Source organism: Osmia lignaria, chromosome 3, assembly GCF_051020975.1.
Source record: "Osmia lignaria lignaria isolate PbOS001 chromosome 3, iyOsmLign1, whole genome shotgun sequence".
In the NCBI taxonomy this organism is placed as follows: domain Eukaryota; kingdom Metazoa; phylum Arthropoda; class Insecta; order Hymenoptera; family Megachilidae; genus Osmia; species Osmia lignaria.
The window spans coordinates 11,364,442-11,383,598 of record NC_135034.1 but is presented as its reverse complement, the minus strand read 5'-3'; the positions used below and the strand labels follow the sequence as shown (position 1 = coordinate 11,383,598).

Below are 19,157 nucleotides of genomic sequence, written 5' to 3'. Positions count from 1 at the left end.
TAATTCTTTAATTTTGGAAGAAAATATTAAATGTTTTGTTACGCATGTTTATCGTTTTTGAATTATACGATCTTTTTTATGAATATTAATGTAATTGACTCAAGTACGAAGTTATATATAGTTTTCATTTAACTCATATTAAGAATAAGCATCTAATTAATGTACTAAACTTCTAAAAAATTCATTGCTTTTAAAACAATGTACAATAAAATTATATAATTATAATTAATATACTTTCATGAGATATGATAATGCTTTTAAACGTATTTGTAATACTCAAAATTCAAATATAGGAAAGTATGTATATAAACTTAAACAAAAAAATGTCTAAGTTATAATATCTAGAATTCTTTCTAATATTACTATCCTCTGTGTATATTTTGTACTGTATTTCAGCATGAAACTTCAAATATTATTCACTTATCTAATGTCCGTTTATAACAACTTTGATATTTGTATACTATATACTGGCAATTATACTCACATATTTGATCAATGTAAAGTTTTGGGAAAATATGCAGATGGCAAAATTGGTTTGTCAGACAAACCTCCCCTTCTTAATCCACCCTGTAGCGTAGCACTTGTACTTTTAGTTTTTGTACCATTTGATGGTACAGCTTGATTATTGTTTTCTACGATAGCAGGCATCGAGGATGACCCTCCAACATTTCCAGGTAACTTATTTAATGAATTAATACGTTCCAAAGGTGTACTGGTACTCGAGATTTGACCGGTTTTATTAAATGTTGATACACCTACCGTGCTATCCGTAATACCAACACCCATTGATCTTGCTGCCATTCGTGTAGTTTGATTAATGTTTGGATTTTGTACAACTGGATTCCTGAGTCCAGAAAATGTATTTGGTTGCACTGTACTAGGCACTGGTGTACGTGTTTCATACTTAGTAGAGATTAACTTATTCGTTCTAGGTAATGTTAACTGAATTGAAGAAGGTACGGTCACTGCTGCCGCATTTACACTTTGTAACGGAGATTGATTGTCTGCTAATCGTCGATTCAACCAACTAATTACTGGAAAAGTATAATAACACATTTTAATCATAAAAAGCAAAAATCTGAAAAATTTATAGAAACAAAATTTTTAAATAAATAAATGGTTATATAGTGTAATGATTTGCTGATCAATGAAAATATTCATAATATAAGAAACTTATTTCTTTACCATTGTCATTATTTTTTATTATCTTTTCTTTCTCTTCCAATTGATTTTGTTGCATTTTAAGCTGTTCTTTCAAATTCTCGGCTTCAGTTTTTGCATCTTTCGTTTCTTTTATTAAACTTTCCATTTTACTTTCTAATTGACCAACTTCTTTTTGTTTAGTGTCTAACAACCTTTCTTGTTCAAGAGCTATACTAGTTCTTAATTTTAATTTTGATTTAGTTGAAGCAAGTTCGTTTTGTAGCTTCGTTAATATTTCATTAGCCTTAACCAGCTCATCACTTAAATTTCTCAAAGAATTTTGTTTACGTTGCAACTGACCATCTTTTTCAGCCAAAAGATCTTCAAGATGTTGTTTTTGTTCTTTTGCTGTTTTTAACATTTCCGTATGTTTACTAATAAGTATACCTTTATCTTTTAGTTCTTGCTCCAGTACAGCAACTTTAGTCTTTAAACTATTTACCGTTTTATCTTTTTCATGATAATCTGTATCCAATTTAGAATTTTGTTTCTTCAATAAATTTAAATCTCTTTGAGCAACATTAAGTTCTTTCTCAAGATTTTGTAATTGTCTAATTTGTTCTATATTTGTTGCTTCAAGAAGAGATAGCTTATCTTTGTATGTTAAATTTTGCGTACGTAATTCTGCAAGTTCAGTATGAAGCTGTTTTACCATTTCTGTATGTCTACGTTCTATTTCTAATTTTTCTTTTTCACTTTGACATTGCCACTCTAATTGAGCCTTAGAGAATCTGCAAAATGTTAATAACATTCGTTAAACATTTAAAACAGAAAAAGTACATTGTATGATTTTACATACCTGTCTTTCTCTAAACTTATTTGTTCAGAAGAAGATATTTGTATTTGGTTCTTTTCTGTTCTATACTTTTGTTCTAACTGTTCTAATTCTCTTGTTTTTGTTTCTACTTGATTTGATAATTCATTTAATCTTGTTTCCAATGTAACTGCCACTCTATTCTGTTGTTGAATATTTTCTTTCAGATGTTTAATTTTCATGGCCATATGAGTTTTTAAATCAGAATCACATGCTGGTGATATATTTAAACTTAAATGACACAAGTGCTTAAAATTATTTGTTTCAACTAGTTTAAATATCCATTCTCCGCTTTCTTCAGCTAATAATAACAAAAACTTTGGTGGTGTTTTTGATAAGTTTGATGGTAATATTTGACATTGTTCTAATAGATGTATTAATTGAGTTGCAAAGTTATCAAAATCTACCAATAATCCCTGTTGAGATTTTAAAACTTTAAAATCATCTTCTGAGATAAACAATGAGTAAAGAAAACAGGGATCATCGTCATCTGCTAATAAGACACATAAACTCTGTAACATAAAGGTATAAAGTATTATGATATAGCAAAAACATTTTGAAAAAATTGTTAGACATTAATTTCAAGTTTTGTATTAATACAAATATTAAAAAATAAACTAGAAGATTATATTAGGTTAATACTAAACAGTATACTGATTTTACCTTGCGACACACTGGGCTGAGACCTGCATGTATTTCCACATTAACCCTAAGCTCGCGTTGACGTTCTTCTTTATGCTGTGGTTTAAGGTAAACTCTTTGCACTTTTGAATATAACACTTCAACATTGTTCAATTGAAGGCCAGAATCACCAGTCACTCCACTGCTTGTTGAATTATTTAAATAATTCATCGTTTGGCTGCACGTTTAGCAGTCATCTGTTAGTTCTAACTCATTTGGTCATCCGAATAATGGAAATAGCGTTTCAATTTTCGTTTCATTTGTCAATTTTTTATAAATTATAAAAAACTGTACATCAAAACTTTTAAATTGTATAGTTTACATGCCCAGTCGAAGCACGCATGTTTTAGGTGCTGCCACCTTAGTGTTAAACTTAGTCTCTCGTGAGTTGCAGTATATTTCTCTACCATTTTATTTGTAATGTTTCGTTTTACACGAATATTATTTAATTTGATTACTTCAATTTATTTATATAATATAATATAAATAATATTATATACAAAATTATATTTGTTTAAAATTTTAATTAATTTTACATTTCATTTCTTCGAGAAAAATAAGGACTAATATTTGATTGTCAAAATCGTTGAATAAAGTTAGTCGATAATTAATGTGGTGGATTATTCTTGCGATCAAATAAAATTTTGCTCAAAATCACAATACATGTATCAGTAAGTAGAAAAACAATGGCGGCGTTATAATTCAGCATAAATTTATATACACGTATTCTATATTTATAATTCCAACGAATTAATTATAGTGATACATTACATTTTAGTAGCATATTTTTCCTACATCTATCAACAAAAAAATTATTCAAAATCATTCTAATATATTCCTGATGAAGTTTACTTTACTTTCCCGCGTAGTTAAAAAAATTGAAAGCTGATTGGTTGATTCTTTTGAAACTGACCAATAGCGTTGAAGATCGAGGATGTGACGTTTCATTTAAAACACCGTACATGTTGAGTTGTAACCGCGGTCGCCATGCCATGCGGTTGTTTCGCGACTGACAATTTTGTTCTTGAATATGTGGTCGGTAGAGTGTTTGAGAAATTATTGTTTTTATTTTCAAAGGAAATATGTGTGTGGTGATAGTGTTCAGTTCGTAAGTGCACAATTATTATAAAACGACAAGTTATGTTCTCTTGAAAATTGGAACCTCGAACCTACTCGCTGACGGTTGGAGGTTGGGGGTATGGCAGTTGCAGTTTGAATCTGACGATGCTTTCTACATATAACAGTAAGCAGGTAAGCTTTTATTCTTTGTAAATCACAGATTGTGTAATATTCAAATAATTTTCCCTGTAATGAATTTTGAAAAAGAATTTTTGTATGTGTTAAAATGCTTGTGTAAAGATAATGTACACCGGTTTCGCTTGCAGCGCTTCTTTCGTTCATTTTTGTCCTTTCGTTCTCCGTTGCATGCTGCACCCTAGCGGCCATATTTGGGTTTTATATGCAAAATGCTTTTTCGTATCAACGATCGTTACAACACTTACGTTAGGTACATTATTTACATGTCATTTTGTAAAACTAATTTCTGTTTTACAAATACTCTTGACAAAAGGTTGATGCAGTATATTAGATGCAAGCATTGATCTAAGTTATATTGTTAGGAAGGTTTATATTGCTAGGTTAATATCGTTATTAATGTTATGAAAATGCATTGCGATTATATTTAAAAATAAGAGTCATATTAATATAAACACGTGTTTAATTTAAACCGATTTAACAGAGGGGTACCTGTTTCATTGTCATATAATATCAGCTACTGCTTTCCAGCGACACGTAGTCGTAGGATTTCTTTTCACTAACGACGCGAAGCTGCTTGCGCATGCGTAAGTGACATTATAGCTAGAGACATCGCGTGATGCCACGGCTGTATACATCACACGCCTGAAAATGCCTCGCGTATTTTCTGCGCTTTCTTGATATTCGTATAATAAATCGGCTGCACACGTACAAAATAACAATACATTTTATTAACATTGTTTATATGGTATTCTATTTCATTGAATTAAAGCTTTCTCCTCTCCTTAAAATTTCTGGGGCCCAATGATACCTTCGTATTTAAAGAACATAGCTATGTCATTGCGATGGACCTGGTACATACGTACTTTCTTACTACGCATGCGCTAGAAATCCCACACTGCGCGTCATTGCTTGTCAGTGGTAATTTATGTTCGTGTAAAAAAGCTTTCCAAATCCTTGCGAACGCGACAGTTTTGAAATAGAAGGTCATTATTTCTTCACAAAGCGTTTTTCATCGAGTTTTACTGTGTATTTTTTCTGGTCCTTCCGCGTTTGAAAGTCGGCTCCTGTAACTACCTGCTCTGTTCACAAAAGGGAAAAATGCAACCAAGCGGACAGGTTTTACCTGCCACGGACTCGCTTTGAAGCTATGAGAAATATACCTGCTAGTATAACTCCGGTAAATTTTCTTTTCGTCCAGCATCAGCTGAAGGTCTTCCAAAAATCTTAAACTATTCGTCGAAATCTCTCTTCTCCGTAGAAAATGTTGATACTCTGTATGCAATTCAAGTAAATCGAAAAAATATCTGTTGTATGTGAATTGTATACTGCTCGAATATTTACCCCCACATAGTTTCTTCTCCGGAAATGTCTACAGAATTCGGTACTGTAGAGCGAATTCGCCCTAGATAATGAACTTCTCCTGAAAATACAAAATTTACATCTATTCAGAATAACTGGCTTTTCAATTTTGTATTTTTGATGATCTGATAAGCCACAATTAATACAATTTAAAAATCTAGTAGAAGAACGAGAGAACAGTGTTGTTGATTTAATAGAAGCAATGTATCTATAACTTATGATAAATTTCACCTCCAAAACTGACCATGATAGTGTCATTTGCGAAAGCATTTATTAAAAACTTGTCACGTACAATTTCGATTCGTTATAGTATTGATTTTGATTACTATTGATTCGAACGAGTGATTCTCTTATAGAGATATGTCGTCAACATAGCCTTTAACTCCGACGGTGGTCCATGAAAAGAGCCCCATTTTGAATTCAACTCATATTATTTCCATTCTTTAAATTTCACATTGTTCCTTTAAATATTATTCTTTCAATATATGAAATTCTTGTTTAAAAATGATATAAATAACTTTAGGTTAATGTCCTTGTATTTGGTTGGTCTACACAGAATCCGGATGTGGCAACACTGCATTCGTATACATATATATATTTTTATATTGTATATGTATGTATATGTTTTATACGTGAGGCCACGGCATTGTATAATAAAATTGTCGATTGGCTTCGAGGTCATCACGCTATCGACCTCCATTTCATATTGGATGTTTTTTCAACACGGATTTGTCGAAACTGGCCACCATAGTATTGCTCCATCGATATTCTTGCTTTGATAAGCTAACGACATTAACGGGAAAGCAGCTTTTGCGTCCACTCCTTCTTTTTGGAGTACCATTGGTTAATCGAGTTTTTATTTCGCATTAGATTAAAATCGATGAAAAGTTTGATATTTCAACTTTGTTATCCATAATTTTCTGTTTTCAATAACATTGACGAACTCGTAGTTTTACTCGAGCCTGATTGGTAGATGTGATCGTTTCGATCAATTGTACGTCACTGAGGCGGGGCGCAACCAGACAGATTGAGTTATTCTCATGGGACTTATTATGATCGGTGGACAGTATTTATTAAATTTTTATTGTAACACGTATGCATTAAAGAACAATATCTGTCAAGGATATTGCTAAATTAGATTTAGTTATTATTTTGGTTGTATTTCTCTGTGTTGGTTAACGGAGAAGGCAACACACGGTAAGCGAGCACAGCGTGTATCTTTGTGGAAGAAGAAAATGCCGCAGCTCTGTGATTTCCGCTTGGCAACAGCGCAGCCGGTTGTCCGTGCTGCCTCGCTGGGTCGAGTCAGTGGCGTAACCAAGAGAGGGGAGCATACGGTCGCTCGGTTCCCTTCTCGAGCATTCACAAAAAAACACAGTAGGATGAACGAGGATTTCATTTCAGTCGTACGCTTTTATTCCGTTGACAGTCTGTTGCTACGGAAAATATATAAAAAGGGAAAATCTATATTTTCAATCACTATTTGATTCATTCGAAAATTAAATTGTTGAGATTCATGACGATATTTTTTAGGAATTACATACATGTTAGGTTGTTTGGAAAGTCTTGTGGGAGTAAAATATCTTTTATGAAATTTATATCTCGCTTCGTTCATCATTATCGACAACTTGCTAGCTCAGGGGATTTCTCTTATATAGCCATACCACAAAACTTTTCAGAATGTTTCGAAACTTTCTATTGCTTTCTAAAAAAAAACCTCAAGACTTTCCTAATAACGTAATATTTATGTACGTATGTATATCAATGTTAGTATACTAAATTATTTGAGCATTATTTCAATATGTATATTTTCTGTTTACATATCCTTGTTATATATACTGTAAACTGAAAATTAATCAAATTTCATTATGTTTTTATAAGGATTCTTTCTTCTCTGAATTTATGCACAGTTGTGTATGTTTTACATTAACATACTCGTGTTTACATTCGTTAACATTGTTTCATCATTTAACCGTGAACTGAAAATTAATCAAGTTTCATTATGTCTCCTGCTGTATGCGTGCTTGGTGGTTACGTTACTGGGTCGAGTATTCTCCCCTTTCATCTTGCCCCCTTATTTTGCGCACAGTATCAGTAGCTTTCACGCGTCTCTCTTGCAGCTGCTTTCATTTCTTTCGCCTCTTTCAACTCTCCCCTCTTTTTATCCCTCAATTCCCCTGATCGTGCACGACAGCCATGTTTCTTTGCTAGATAGAAATTTGGCGATACAGAATTACATATACAGATACACCGCGTACTCTTATGGGAGAGCAGAAACCTACACCAAAGCAGTGATGCGCAGTCGTGGGATTTTTTCTCACTAGGAAACTGCGTGCGCATGCGTAAGTGACATTACAGCTAGAGACATTACGTGATGCCGTAGCTGTATACATTACACGCCTGAAAGTGGCCCGCGTATTTTCTGCGCTTTCTTGATATTCGAATAATTAATCAGCTGCACACGTACAAAATAACAATATATTTTATTAATATTGTTTATATAGTATTCTATTTCATTAAATTAAAACTTTCTCGGTGAACTTGTAGAAAAGGCGCTCCCCTCCAATTTCGATCATTTTTAAATATGTTGAAATGAGTTAATTTTTAAGCCCATCCGTTATATGGATGGTAGCCGGGCCATGTAGTGCTATCGACAGAAACGGTAGATAAGCGGGGATCACTTGCCGACGCACACATCGTCACGAACGCATACGTATAGATGAAATTCAACGTGTTAGTACCCATAGTTTTTCGCGAATATCTCAGAAATTAAACGAATCTGACATCAAAATGTCGAATTTTACAACATATTCAAAAATCATCGAAAACGGAAAAACATGGTTAATGTTTTTTGGAAAAAACATTCATGGAGTTATTATGTTGCGTAACGGGCCTTAACCCCCAAGCGTTTGAAGGTAGCGCAGACCTGGCCCGCTTTATCCCCTCTACCCCAGTGATGCTCAGTGTGGGATTTCTCGCGTATGCTTACTAAAAAAGCACTAGGTCCATCTCAATGACGTACCTATATTCTTTAAATATGAAGGTATCATTGGGCCCCAGAAATTTTAAGGAAATGAGAATGCTTTAATTTAATGAAATAGAATACTAATTTTTTAATACTTTCTTAAAAATTTCATTCGAGTATTTTCGAACACTCTGTATATCCTCTTTCTCTCCCCGTCTCTAGTGACGCTTTAATGCCCCACTCATCGTGAAAGACCCTCCGATTCCCGACTCGGTTTGGCTCTTGGCTCTTTGCGCTTCAACGAAGCGTCCAACGACTCGGCGCTCCCTTCTGTCCCTAGTTTCCCCTTCAGCTGTGAACCCTGCTGTTCTACGTAATTTTCCCATGCCTTCCCACGCCGCGCCCATCTACGTGTGTGTATATATGTAGTACAGATTAAAACTTTGATATCTCGTATTTCTACCCTATCTCATACTCGTATCTTCTCCTCTTTAGTTTTCCACATCTTTTAAATAATTTCAAGTATTGTGTTCGTTCGATGTGTCGTAATATATAGATAACTTGTGTTTACCCGTTCTCCACAGTTGTTTGTCTTTCTTCAGTATTTTCAGACTTGATATTTCCTCAAAGATATGTACATCTGTTTGCAGACTAAAAGAAGGTACCGTCGTAGCCTTTTAGATAAACTACAAACCTTGAACGAAAATGTATTTGTACCTAACTTATCTTTCCTTTTTTATTTCGATAGCGAGTACTTGCTTGCTTTTACTTTTACCGTCTTTTAATTGTGTGCTTATCACCTGGTCAATAATTACAAATATACCGTCGTGTGTACTATTTCTGCTTCTTTCATTTACGTCTGTACCAAATTTTCATTCAATTTCATTTATTATACTGTCAAATCTTATCATTGAAATCGATCGATTTTTAGAAGATTTCTTCATAGATAGAATTATTTACAGACATTGCTTTTTTCGATAAAACATTGGTGATATATTCTGGAAAAACACGTTATCGTTGATTTACGCAAAAAATTGATTGTACTTCAGAACAAATATGTTTTTTATAGGTCATTGCTCTTGTTACATATATTCATCATGTTTATTGATTGTTATGTATCTTCTAGTTTAATTTATTCCGAGTTTAATAATTAAAATTTTCAAGTTAGTACGTTATTAAAAAAGCAGCTTTGCTATAAGAAATCGAAGAGAAAAAATAAAAAACACGAAAATCTACATTTTGGAGGTGCGTTAGTATACAGAAACAGTATAAATAGACTATTTCCAAAGTAAGGACGATGAAAGAAATTCTCTCGACCTCGCGGTTTGGCCTCGTTTCGTTACATCGTTTCTTATCCTGCACGGTGTGGCCTCGTTCTCTGTGTTTTTCTCGTTTCCTGTTTAAAGAGAGAGAGAGAGAAAAAAAAAGAAAGATGATAAAATCCTGTCAGACGATTTTCCTCCGTTCGAAGTCGTCGTAAGCTTTAAGCTCTTAAAGCGATGCAAACGGAAGCCATTCAGCGACGATCGAAGCCATTCAGCAAGTCGAGCTTTAAAACACCTATCGTGTTAGTGGTTTATCTATCTTCGATACTTTACATACAGATTTCATAAAATCTCATTTTGGCCAGCATTTCGGGAAAATGGACCACGGAGGGTTATTGTTCGTTACCATTAATATCAAAGCGCCGGCTAAAGAATGATACGGTGGCAAGAGGTAGGGTGGATGCGCATGACCCGTGTGCATGTTGACGCGAGTATTCAAGTTTCGTGCCTGTGTGCATCGATGCGTGCGTCATATGGGCTTGTTGTTCGCTGTTGGTTCTCTCAGGGGGTACAGCCCCAACGACCAGCTGTCTCTGCAGTCTAGTTTTATTTGTTCCCTTTAGTTTTACCTCCCCCAATCCCCTTTCCTGTTGCCCATAGCTTTACCACCACCATCCTTTTACCGCGAGTCGTCTGGCAATCGTTCATGGGTATACACTGGTGAGCATACTAGGTTTCCCTAGGGGAAAAGGCAACGTAGGGGAAAAAGACCTCCACTACTTACTTCAATATCTGAAAGTTGTTATTATTATTATCATTGATAATATAATTTTTCATTTCCTCTTATATGGAAAAGGGATTATAGAAATCGTAAAATTTAGGAAATAAAAATAATATGTAGGGGGATCTCTCCGTCGTTGGAGGATTAATTCAAATTGTTCCTCTTGTTCAAAGAAGATTTACTCAAAAACCGTCTTATCTATTAGTACTGCTAAAAGTAGAAAGACGTACTGTCTACAGTTAACCACCAGTCAGGCATGCGCGTTTGATGTTTAATTATATCTACCTTGTTTATTTGCACGGGATTAGATGAACATCAAGGATGATTTATGATCGGGAAGTTGTAAAATCTTTCTTAATACCGAAACGTTAAAATTGTTTCAACGCTGGGTAGGGCTGTTTCTATTTCACTTCCTGAATATCAAACAAATTGAGTTTCTGGGAATTGTTGATTACGGTATGTTTGCTGACTAAATGATAGTACTAATTTCAAATATAATTGAGTTTACGATACACTGCAATGATTTTTCCAAATAATCAATTAAGAATAAATCAATTCTTTAGGATTCGGTTTTAACGGAGATAGGCTAAGGAAAAAACTTAACTCTATGTTACATCGGTGTGGAATCGGTTGTGGTAAATATAGATTGTGGTAAATAGCCTTTGCAAAACACCTGGAGCGTGTAATGCAATATGCGATCCCTCATCGTGATATCGGCTGCCGTTAGTCTCCTAGCTTCGATGCAAGTGAATGCATATTGTGCTCATGGAAGTTTCGTTTTTAAAAAACATCACCGATAACATCGGACTCGCTTGGATAATATTGCAATGACAAAGCGACACGAATAGGTGGCAAGTTAACGACTTGCCCATGAATACTTTTCGCGATTAATATTTTTAATACCACGAATAAGCGCGTACTCATTATACACATATTCGACATATGTGAAGATAAATTTTGAAGAAATACGAAATTATATTACAATCGGGCCTCTCTTCATGGTCCGCCGTCCGAGGGTAGAATTAATGTTTAAATTTCTCTTTTTTTTTATTTTTAATGGGTGTAAGGTTAGAATAATTTAACTTTTGATGAATTTTATTACGTAGCAAAATTTGTAGGTTCCCAAGGAAGCATGTTCGGAAAAATTTCGCGGTGCCCTACAGCATGGCATTAACGATCGACAGCTGGCTTTTGCCAGCTGCTCACCGAAAAGCATTATACGAACTTATGCCCAAATATTAGGGAGTTTGAATTAGTCTGACCATAGATTTCTTATAGATAAATAAATTTTATTATTCTTCATTTTTTTTTTTTTTTTTTTTTTTTTTTTATTTGTGGATTTGCCACACCTTCAAAATAAACTGCTGAAACACCTTTCGAATTGAAATTTTATACGCGATTCTCGTTAATAATAGAAGCGGCGAACTGCCGGCACTCCCTGATTCGTTGGTAGAAATTTGACGAGGAACGATTTGGCCGGGAAACAAACAACGATTTGTATTCAAGAGTACAGCTTTGTAGCGTCGTTTGGTTTAAATAGATTCGTTAGGAACACCCGTGTCCTTAACCGATGCCTATCACTTATTAAAACCACTACCGTTCATTTCCGGCTACGTAACTTTTCCGGGCCACTGTATGTACGTATACCTGAAAGCTATAGACTGCGGACGAGCTTTCTCTCTCTTTCTAAAAGTACTTAGTTTCTTTGTCAGAATGTCGCGTCTTATTAGTACCTGTCCTTTGGGTTTACCTGGATTTTCAGCTAAGAACGTTTTACATCGACGAATGGTATTCACGCGACGGTGGATATTTTTCATGGTGCACCTTTGTTACATGGCGTTGGTGTTCCGAAGCGGGGCTGTGGAAAAAGAACGGACGTGCCCTTATGCAGGTCCGTGTTCCGACAGATGTTTTTTCGGCATGGTGTAGGCATCTTACTTGGCCACACCACCATCGCCATCATGGTGTATTCTTTCCGAAAGGTTTCCCTTGTTGCCACATCTCCAGAGCCATTTCTTTGTTCGTCACTCGACCGAAAGACGCCAGGGATCCTTCGGAAACCGGGTCTGCTCGAAAGCCGCATCCTCCTCTTCCTTTTCCTTTTTCCTTTCCAACCTAATCGTTATTTCAATTTTCATGCTCTTTCAACGAGTCGTCGAATCATTACCGAATAAGTCTACTCTGCCGTGTTATTTCTAATGTTATGGTGACTGATTGTATTGTGTTCGTTAATTGAAAATTGAAAGATGCAAAATATAGTTTAAATTTTCTAAACTATTTAGTCCTTTCGTAGAGTACTTTGTATATTGTATTTCTGATACAAAAGAAAATGAAATTCTGGCCGCGAGATACGGCGAGCTATCTTTGGCAATTACGTTCGACTAACAATAATTCGCACGGGCTTCTAGAGTATACTAACTGTTTTCGCGACATCTCTCTGATACGCGTATACAACACTTGAATTTGAATTTCAAAATGACTATAATCCACAAGTCTGTTTTTCAAAAATCAATCCCTCGACGGCGGACCATGGAGAGAGCTCGGATTTTAATTCAATTTTATATTACATATGATTTTTATTTTCTAAATTTTACACTGCTACGTTAATTTATTAATTTTGCAGTCAGTGCGTGCTCGGTAAGAGAAATCTTTCCGGGACCGCTAGGTTACTGGCGAAACCGGCAGAGTTGGTATGTATTGCGCTTGAGATAGGGATAATCCCTTAGTCTAAACATAAACATTCGGATTAATAGCGAACAGCGGCAGCCGTGTTGATGCGGTACGATACATTCATTCGCGGTTGAGCCTTCCTCGAGTCGATAAATAAATCAGAAATAAAGAGAATCAAAGACAAACGGCTTAATTTTAACCAACCGACGCTATCCCAAACCACGAGTTAATTGATATATTATTTCTCAAAAATATCATCAATTTCCGTAATTTTAAATCAAGTTATTATTTTGTAAAATAAAATTGTGTTGATGAAATTAGAATCATTAATTTAAAAATAATTTGATTTCTAATTAAACGATGCTTGTCTTCATTATCACCCGGTATATCGTTACAACTTTCAAGACCACTCGTGAGTCATACACATTTAATTATGCCAACGAAATTCAGTGACTTGTATCTAATGTAGGTACGTGAATCAAGATACTTTCTACAAAACAACGAACGCAACAAGTGCCAGGCACGGTCTTATATTAACATCTATTTCCATTAAAGCGAACATTTAACCGTTCTAATCTAAATCCGTGCCCACCTACGAATATTCCTTTTATTTATCAAAGAATTAACAAATTCTAATTTGAAATTTTGTTTCAGGAACACTACAACTTTATGTTCTTCCTCCCTGTTGGTAAGTTTTTGTTTTATCCCTTTTAATTTTGTGAAAAATTTAGTTATAGTTAATAATTTTGCAACTTGCGTCTAATGAAACTTTCATGACTGTATATCCTGGTTTATATTCAATTTAAAAGTCGATATACATTGAACGCCGGTAGTTGAAAAGATAAAACTAATTTTTCAAATAAAGTTAAGGACAGTCGAGAATGGATTAACAGAAAATATAAGAGTGTTCGAATATTTATCTTGAGACCGACTGTACACGAAGAAGTCTGTGAGAATAGTAGGGTTTCCTTGTTCGTGACGGCGAAGACCACGAAATTGTGGGAGCCTCGATGAACCACGATCGCTATCCATGATTTACGCAGCGTGCCGGAACGAGAATGCTCGGTTTTCATGGAAGGTGAACGTCGTTTGCTGTTCGCTCTGCTTCTTTCTTAGCTCCATAGAATCGAGCCGAGAAAAACGTTTCTAAGAACGGGCACCTTTCCACAGCCGCGGGGCCTCTTTCAGGTCCGCGCTCGGAAGAATCGAGGCTCGGAACCGTGTATATTCTTCGTTCTCGTCTCGTTTTGACATCGAACCGGGTATACATTGACCGATCGCAAAAGTTTACAATATTTTAATGCGAAATCAACTACGAACTTTTCCATTCACCTAATATTATGGATTCATTGGCCGAGAAACGAGCAACGTCTCGCAGATCGAATTTCCATAACGTTTCGATGAAATAGGATTCGAAATTCAACTGCTTTTAGATAATATCAGCTACTAGAATGATGCAGCAGCACGTTTAACACGTTGCCTCTCATGCAAACCTACTGAAACTTTCATCGAGTCGTAACTTTTATTTATTCTTTTCATTATATTTTATCAATTTTCTTATTAAAACCTACTATTATACATAGTAAGATTTTTCCTATACTTTCGTCGTCGGTACGCCTACGCAAGAACCGTCTCATGGTCTTTTTTTCTCTTTCAAACGCGTAGCGACATACTGTTGGCTGTTTGATAAACGATCGCGACCAAACGTGTTAGTCGAAGATACGGACGGTCCGCCAAGTTGAAAAAACACTCGCTTGCGTCATAGATGGAACAAACGTTCCCAGAATGAACCTGTGCTCCCGCAACGTTCGTAGCTTCGTGTGCGCGGTCACGTAAACTGAATTTTCTTCATATTCGACAACGAAATTCCTCGTATCAAGGTTTCTTTACAAAATCACGTATTATCCATTTTCGTTATACTTTAGAGAGAAATGACGGATGAAATAATTTTTCCTCGACAAATTGTCTCGACTTAAACTATAAAGGAAACAGTGATTTTATTGAGAGTTGGGTGTACGGTCTGTTGCTTCCCACGCTCTTGTTCTTTATTGCCCGTTGTTGCACCGATCCGCGATGGCGGAAGGAGGCCGGAGTCGTTTCGACGAAGAAAAACCGGCGTTGGCGATCCGATCGATTGTTGGAAACACAATAGGCAACAATAAACGGGTCGGTCGGAATTATTTAACGGTATCGATCGGTTGTACCCGCGTTTCGGTATAATTGCCCCGATGTTATTGTAGTCGTAGACACCGCAACGCAAACAACTCATCCTCATAATTCTTGAATTTCAAATCTTTTATTTCAAACTGGCTATCTATTCGTCCCGATGTCTTGTTTAATTATTATTCGAAATAGTTTTGCGAGAATTGTACTAGATTATCAATGGAATTAAAATATCAAATTTAAATTTGAAAATTCAAGGTTTTAATTTGAAAATTCCAATTCTGACGTGCGTCTTATTTTGCAAAAATATTGAACAAAAGAAGTATTCAACAAACAACCCAATCTATTTTTGTTATATTCTCCCTGATAAACGTGTTTCGTTTACGTAACGAAACACGTGATTGCAGAGGCAAATTTTCCATCTAACCATTAATGTAACATTATATTTATATCCTGCGGTATAATGTATAACAACCGATAATACATGTTCAATTTTCTCCGTTCAAAAAAAAAAAAAAAAAAAAAAAAAATAAGAATGTCAATAACATATTTGTTTAAATATAAACTGGAACAAGATTGATTTTGTAGAACCGTAGGTCGTATAAAATAGATACGTGACGCAAATGAGAGACATGAAGGGTTCGCAATGGGTCACGGGCTCACGTGGGGTGTGAATGGCGAATTATTAATAATAAAAATTGATTGCTTCGAACGATGCCTCGTTCCAGCCAATCTTCAAGGCTTACAGCGATCGAATCGTTGCAATTTTAGCTATCTCCTTTGTTTCTACAAATTTTTATATTTTCCAAAAGTTAGCCGGAAACATTTACCATTAGACAAGGAAAAATTGAACTAGAACAAAGTATACATCATTGTTTTTTTAAATTTATTTAGTTTTAAAGAATCTTTTTTACGGATCCTTAGAATTGACTAGAATTTAATCCTGATTTTTATCATTTATAAAATAAACTTTTTGCTCTTTTCTTCGAGCGTATTAATTTGAAAACTATGTCAATGGAGTATTAACGAGGAGTTTATGAGAAAAGCGGATTATCATTTGTGAGAGAGAATTACTAAAATGATATTTTATAACTTATATTTATCATAAATCCCATTTGTATAATTGTCAAGTAGCAATTTAGGAGACTAATGATTAAAAAAGTTAGATAAAAGATGTAATTAGTAAACCTATGGATTTCAATTTAATATCTGAATAATGAAATTTCTATTATTACTATATTTTTAATAAGGACTGAAATTAACGATTTGAAATATCACTTCAAACGACTATTTTTCTTATTTTATATGAAATAAAAGTTGGCCAGGTCTGCCGAGTGGAAATTTCTATAGCAAACTCGAAATTCGCCTGTAGGGGGTATATATATATAGGGGAGGCGTATATTCAAATTATGTAGTGACCCTTCTCGAAAACTTGACGAAGGGGAAAGGGGGAATTACCGCGTGTAAGCCAGCGAGCTTGCTTCTCTAAAATCAATAGGGCTGCTTCGACCCTGTATACTCTGTGTTTAGTTCGCGGAACTCGCTTCGAAAACTCGCGCTGTTCAGAAAATTTTGCCGCAGAGCAATATTCTACAAAATAATATTTTAACAATTATAAAATAATAATTCTATAAATAGAAAATTATTTATTAATTCTTAAAGAACAGCGCGGGAAACAAAATTATATTAAAATTGGAGCTCTCTCCATGGTCCGTCGTTCGAGAATAAAAATTTAACTCGTTATATTTTTTTCAAAGATAGAACACTTATAAAAAATGGGTATAAACACTAGAATGTAACACGTGAAGTTCCTCCTCGATATTTATATAGCAATCGTCATCTCCAACAATGTCAGTAATAACTTAATCACCACTTACGAAACCTGATGTCTGAACATAGAATATTTTACGTAAGGATAATTCTAATTCCTGACAAATTACCAACTAAACGTACCGTAATGAACGTGTTTCGTGTTGTATAACCCGTTACATACATCACTTGAGTTATTTATTATTAGATCGAGTTAAAACTGCAACTGGTCGTAACGATTTATAATAAATTGTTTTCCGATGTTTAATACACGGAAAGTGTTATACGTATATCAAGTTAAGTAAAAAATGTTAAGTAAACATACAGTGAGAAATGAATTGTTTTATCGTAAATAATATCTTATTTCATTTGATGAAAACAAAGTTTATCTTATCGTCTCACAACGCCGTATTTATTTTCATGTTTACAAATTTTATTTCTATTGTGTACTAAGACTCCATTATGATATAACTTGGTCAATTTTATTATACCAAAAGAAGGAAGGGAACATTATCGAATTTTGACTACCGAAACATTTTTTAACACTTGTTAAAATAAGTAAATTCTTTTAACTCTCGGAGGATAGACACCATGGAAAGAGGTACAATTTTAATTTAATTTTATATATTTCACGTTATACCGGTTACGCGATAATTTCAGGCACTGCAGCGCGCGTGTTAAATGGAATATAAAGCACAGAAATAAATAAATAATTAATGAAACATAATCTGATACATACGAGTATTCCTTATCTCGAGAAGAATCAACATACATTTCTACAAAAGCACCTCGATAACTGTTGGAATTAAAAAGAAACAATGTATGATCCATCATTTTGACGGGTTCGTTTGTTCGAACGTTAAAAATATAATTTATCTGTTTTCTCCTGGTTTTCCATGTGACGACAACCATTACAACGATCAAAGGAATATCTTCACGGTAAACTGCACTTTAGAACAGCCCGGGCAGTAAATAAAACTTGTTACAATCATCATTAAATGTATTGTAAATTTATATCGTTTCCACTTGATGCTTTTTAACGAACAGAAGCTATATTTTATGGTTTTAATCAGATGTACCGAGGAAATTAATGCGCATTCATTAATTAAACGTTGTACCGTGTAAAATAAATTTGAAAGAAAGGGAGTCATTACACGTGGTACGTTCGCCATCGGATCAAACTTTTCTCTAGGAAGAATGATTATGGACTTCTCTCTATAGGGTTGATCAGTTTTTCGTGTTCCGGGGTTCCTGGGCCTTGTATCCCTCCCAATAGGTCCCCTATTGTAGGGAAAAACGCCCCATATATTGTGCACCGATCACAAAAAGTCTCGCGGGACGACACAGGGGCAAGAGGAGTTACTACGCACACGAGTCTAAATAGTAGATGTGACCGCTTCGACCAATCACGCGTCACAGTCGAAAGTACGCATGCGCAGAGGTGCGACCAATCAGATTGCGTTATTCTCACGAGACTTCTTGTGATCGGTGAACAGTAGATCTATGGCCCTCCATCCCACGCGATAGACGAACGTACATAGATACCAAGGCGAAAGGAGGCGCGAAGGCTTGGCGATTTACTAACATCAGGGCCATCTAACTGTTTTCTAGATCCATCCTACTTTTCTTTTAACATTCACGAGGTGCTCAACTTGAACCACGAACTTGTAAGTTGTTTCGTTCGAAAATAAAAATTCGATGAGTGTTCTTAAAAAAAAAAGTGTCCTTAAAATTAGAAATCGGGTCCAAAGAGCCAGAGTTATTAACATATGTTTACTTTTTATTTAATTTTTATACTTTCTGGCTATTGGTTTACTTAAATTTGGAAAAGAAAAGTTGGATCACTGCTGATTTTGTCATATTACTCGACTCACGTGGCGGACCATGGAGAGCGACCCACATACTATTTTTATTTTTTAGATTTTATACTGTTCCTCTGAAAATTATTTTTACAATATATGAAACTCTTTCATTTAAAGATTATACATTTAACTTTGTGTCAAAATCCTTGTGTATGTTTTGTAAGTTTGGATATCTATTACCTATATCTGTACAATTATTACAGTATATCAGTTACATATATAAATGTGTATAGTTGCTAAAAATAGTACCGAAATAAAAATGAAACATAAATTAAGCTAGAAACAGATTATCAATGAACAAAAACTCGTTATAAAAATGACAACGATT

At 34.8% G+C, this 19,157-nt stretch overlaps 2 protein-coding genes across 13 annotated transcripts in view; one reads left to right on the top strand and one right to left on the bottom strand.

Moving 5' to 3' along the window:
* Positions 1-230: 230 nt before the first annotated feature.
* Positions 231-4,953, bottom strand: Sas-6 (Spindle assembly abnormal 6). 2 transcript variants are annotated; one of them, XM_034332671.2, is made up of 6 exons: positions 4,445-4,945; positions 2,681-2,904; positions 2,003-2,529; positions 1,186-1,934; positions 760-1,034; positions 231-678 (listed from the first exon to the last, which is right to left on the bottom strand). In XM_034332671.2, exons 2-6 carry the CDS (start codon positions 2,867-2,869, stop codon positions 493-495), a joined length of 1,926 nt encoding a protein of 641 aa, XP_034188562.2. In that variant the 5' UTR covers positions 2,870-2,904; positions 4,445-4,945; the 3' UTR covers positions 231-492. The 2 variants fall into 2 exon arrangements, with proteins under 2 accessions (XP_034188562.2, XP_034188561.2); XM_034332670.2 differs by having other exon boundaries at positions 234-1,034; positions 4,445-4,953.
* Ipk1 (Inositol phosphate kinase 1) overlaps positions 3,556-19,157 on the top strand; it is a 46,531-nt gene continuing 30,929 nt past the window's right edge. For 2 of the 11 annotated variants that reach the window (XM_034332685.2, XM_034332677.2), the window contains exons 1-2: positions 4,999-5,132; positions 13,650-13,683. Coding sequence is in view for 2 of the 11 variants with exons in the window: in XM_076693127.1 (XP_076549242.1) it covers positions 12,039-12,216; positions 13,650-13,683 (212 nt within the window). In the remaining 9 variants the exon portion in view is untranslated. Of the gene's footprint in view, positions 3,950-4,917; positions 4,939-4,998; positions 5,133-12,023; positions 12,217-13,124; positions 13,465-13,649; positions 13,684-19,157 lie in introns of those variants that run through there. The other 9 variants (XM_034332673.2, XM_034332684.2, XM_034332678.2 and 6 more) reach the window with 9 other exon arrangements.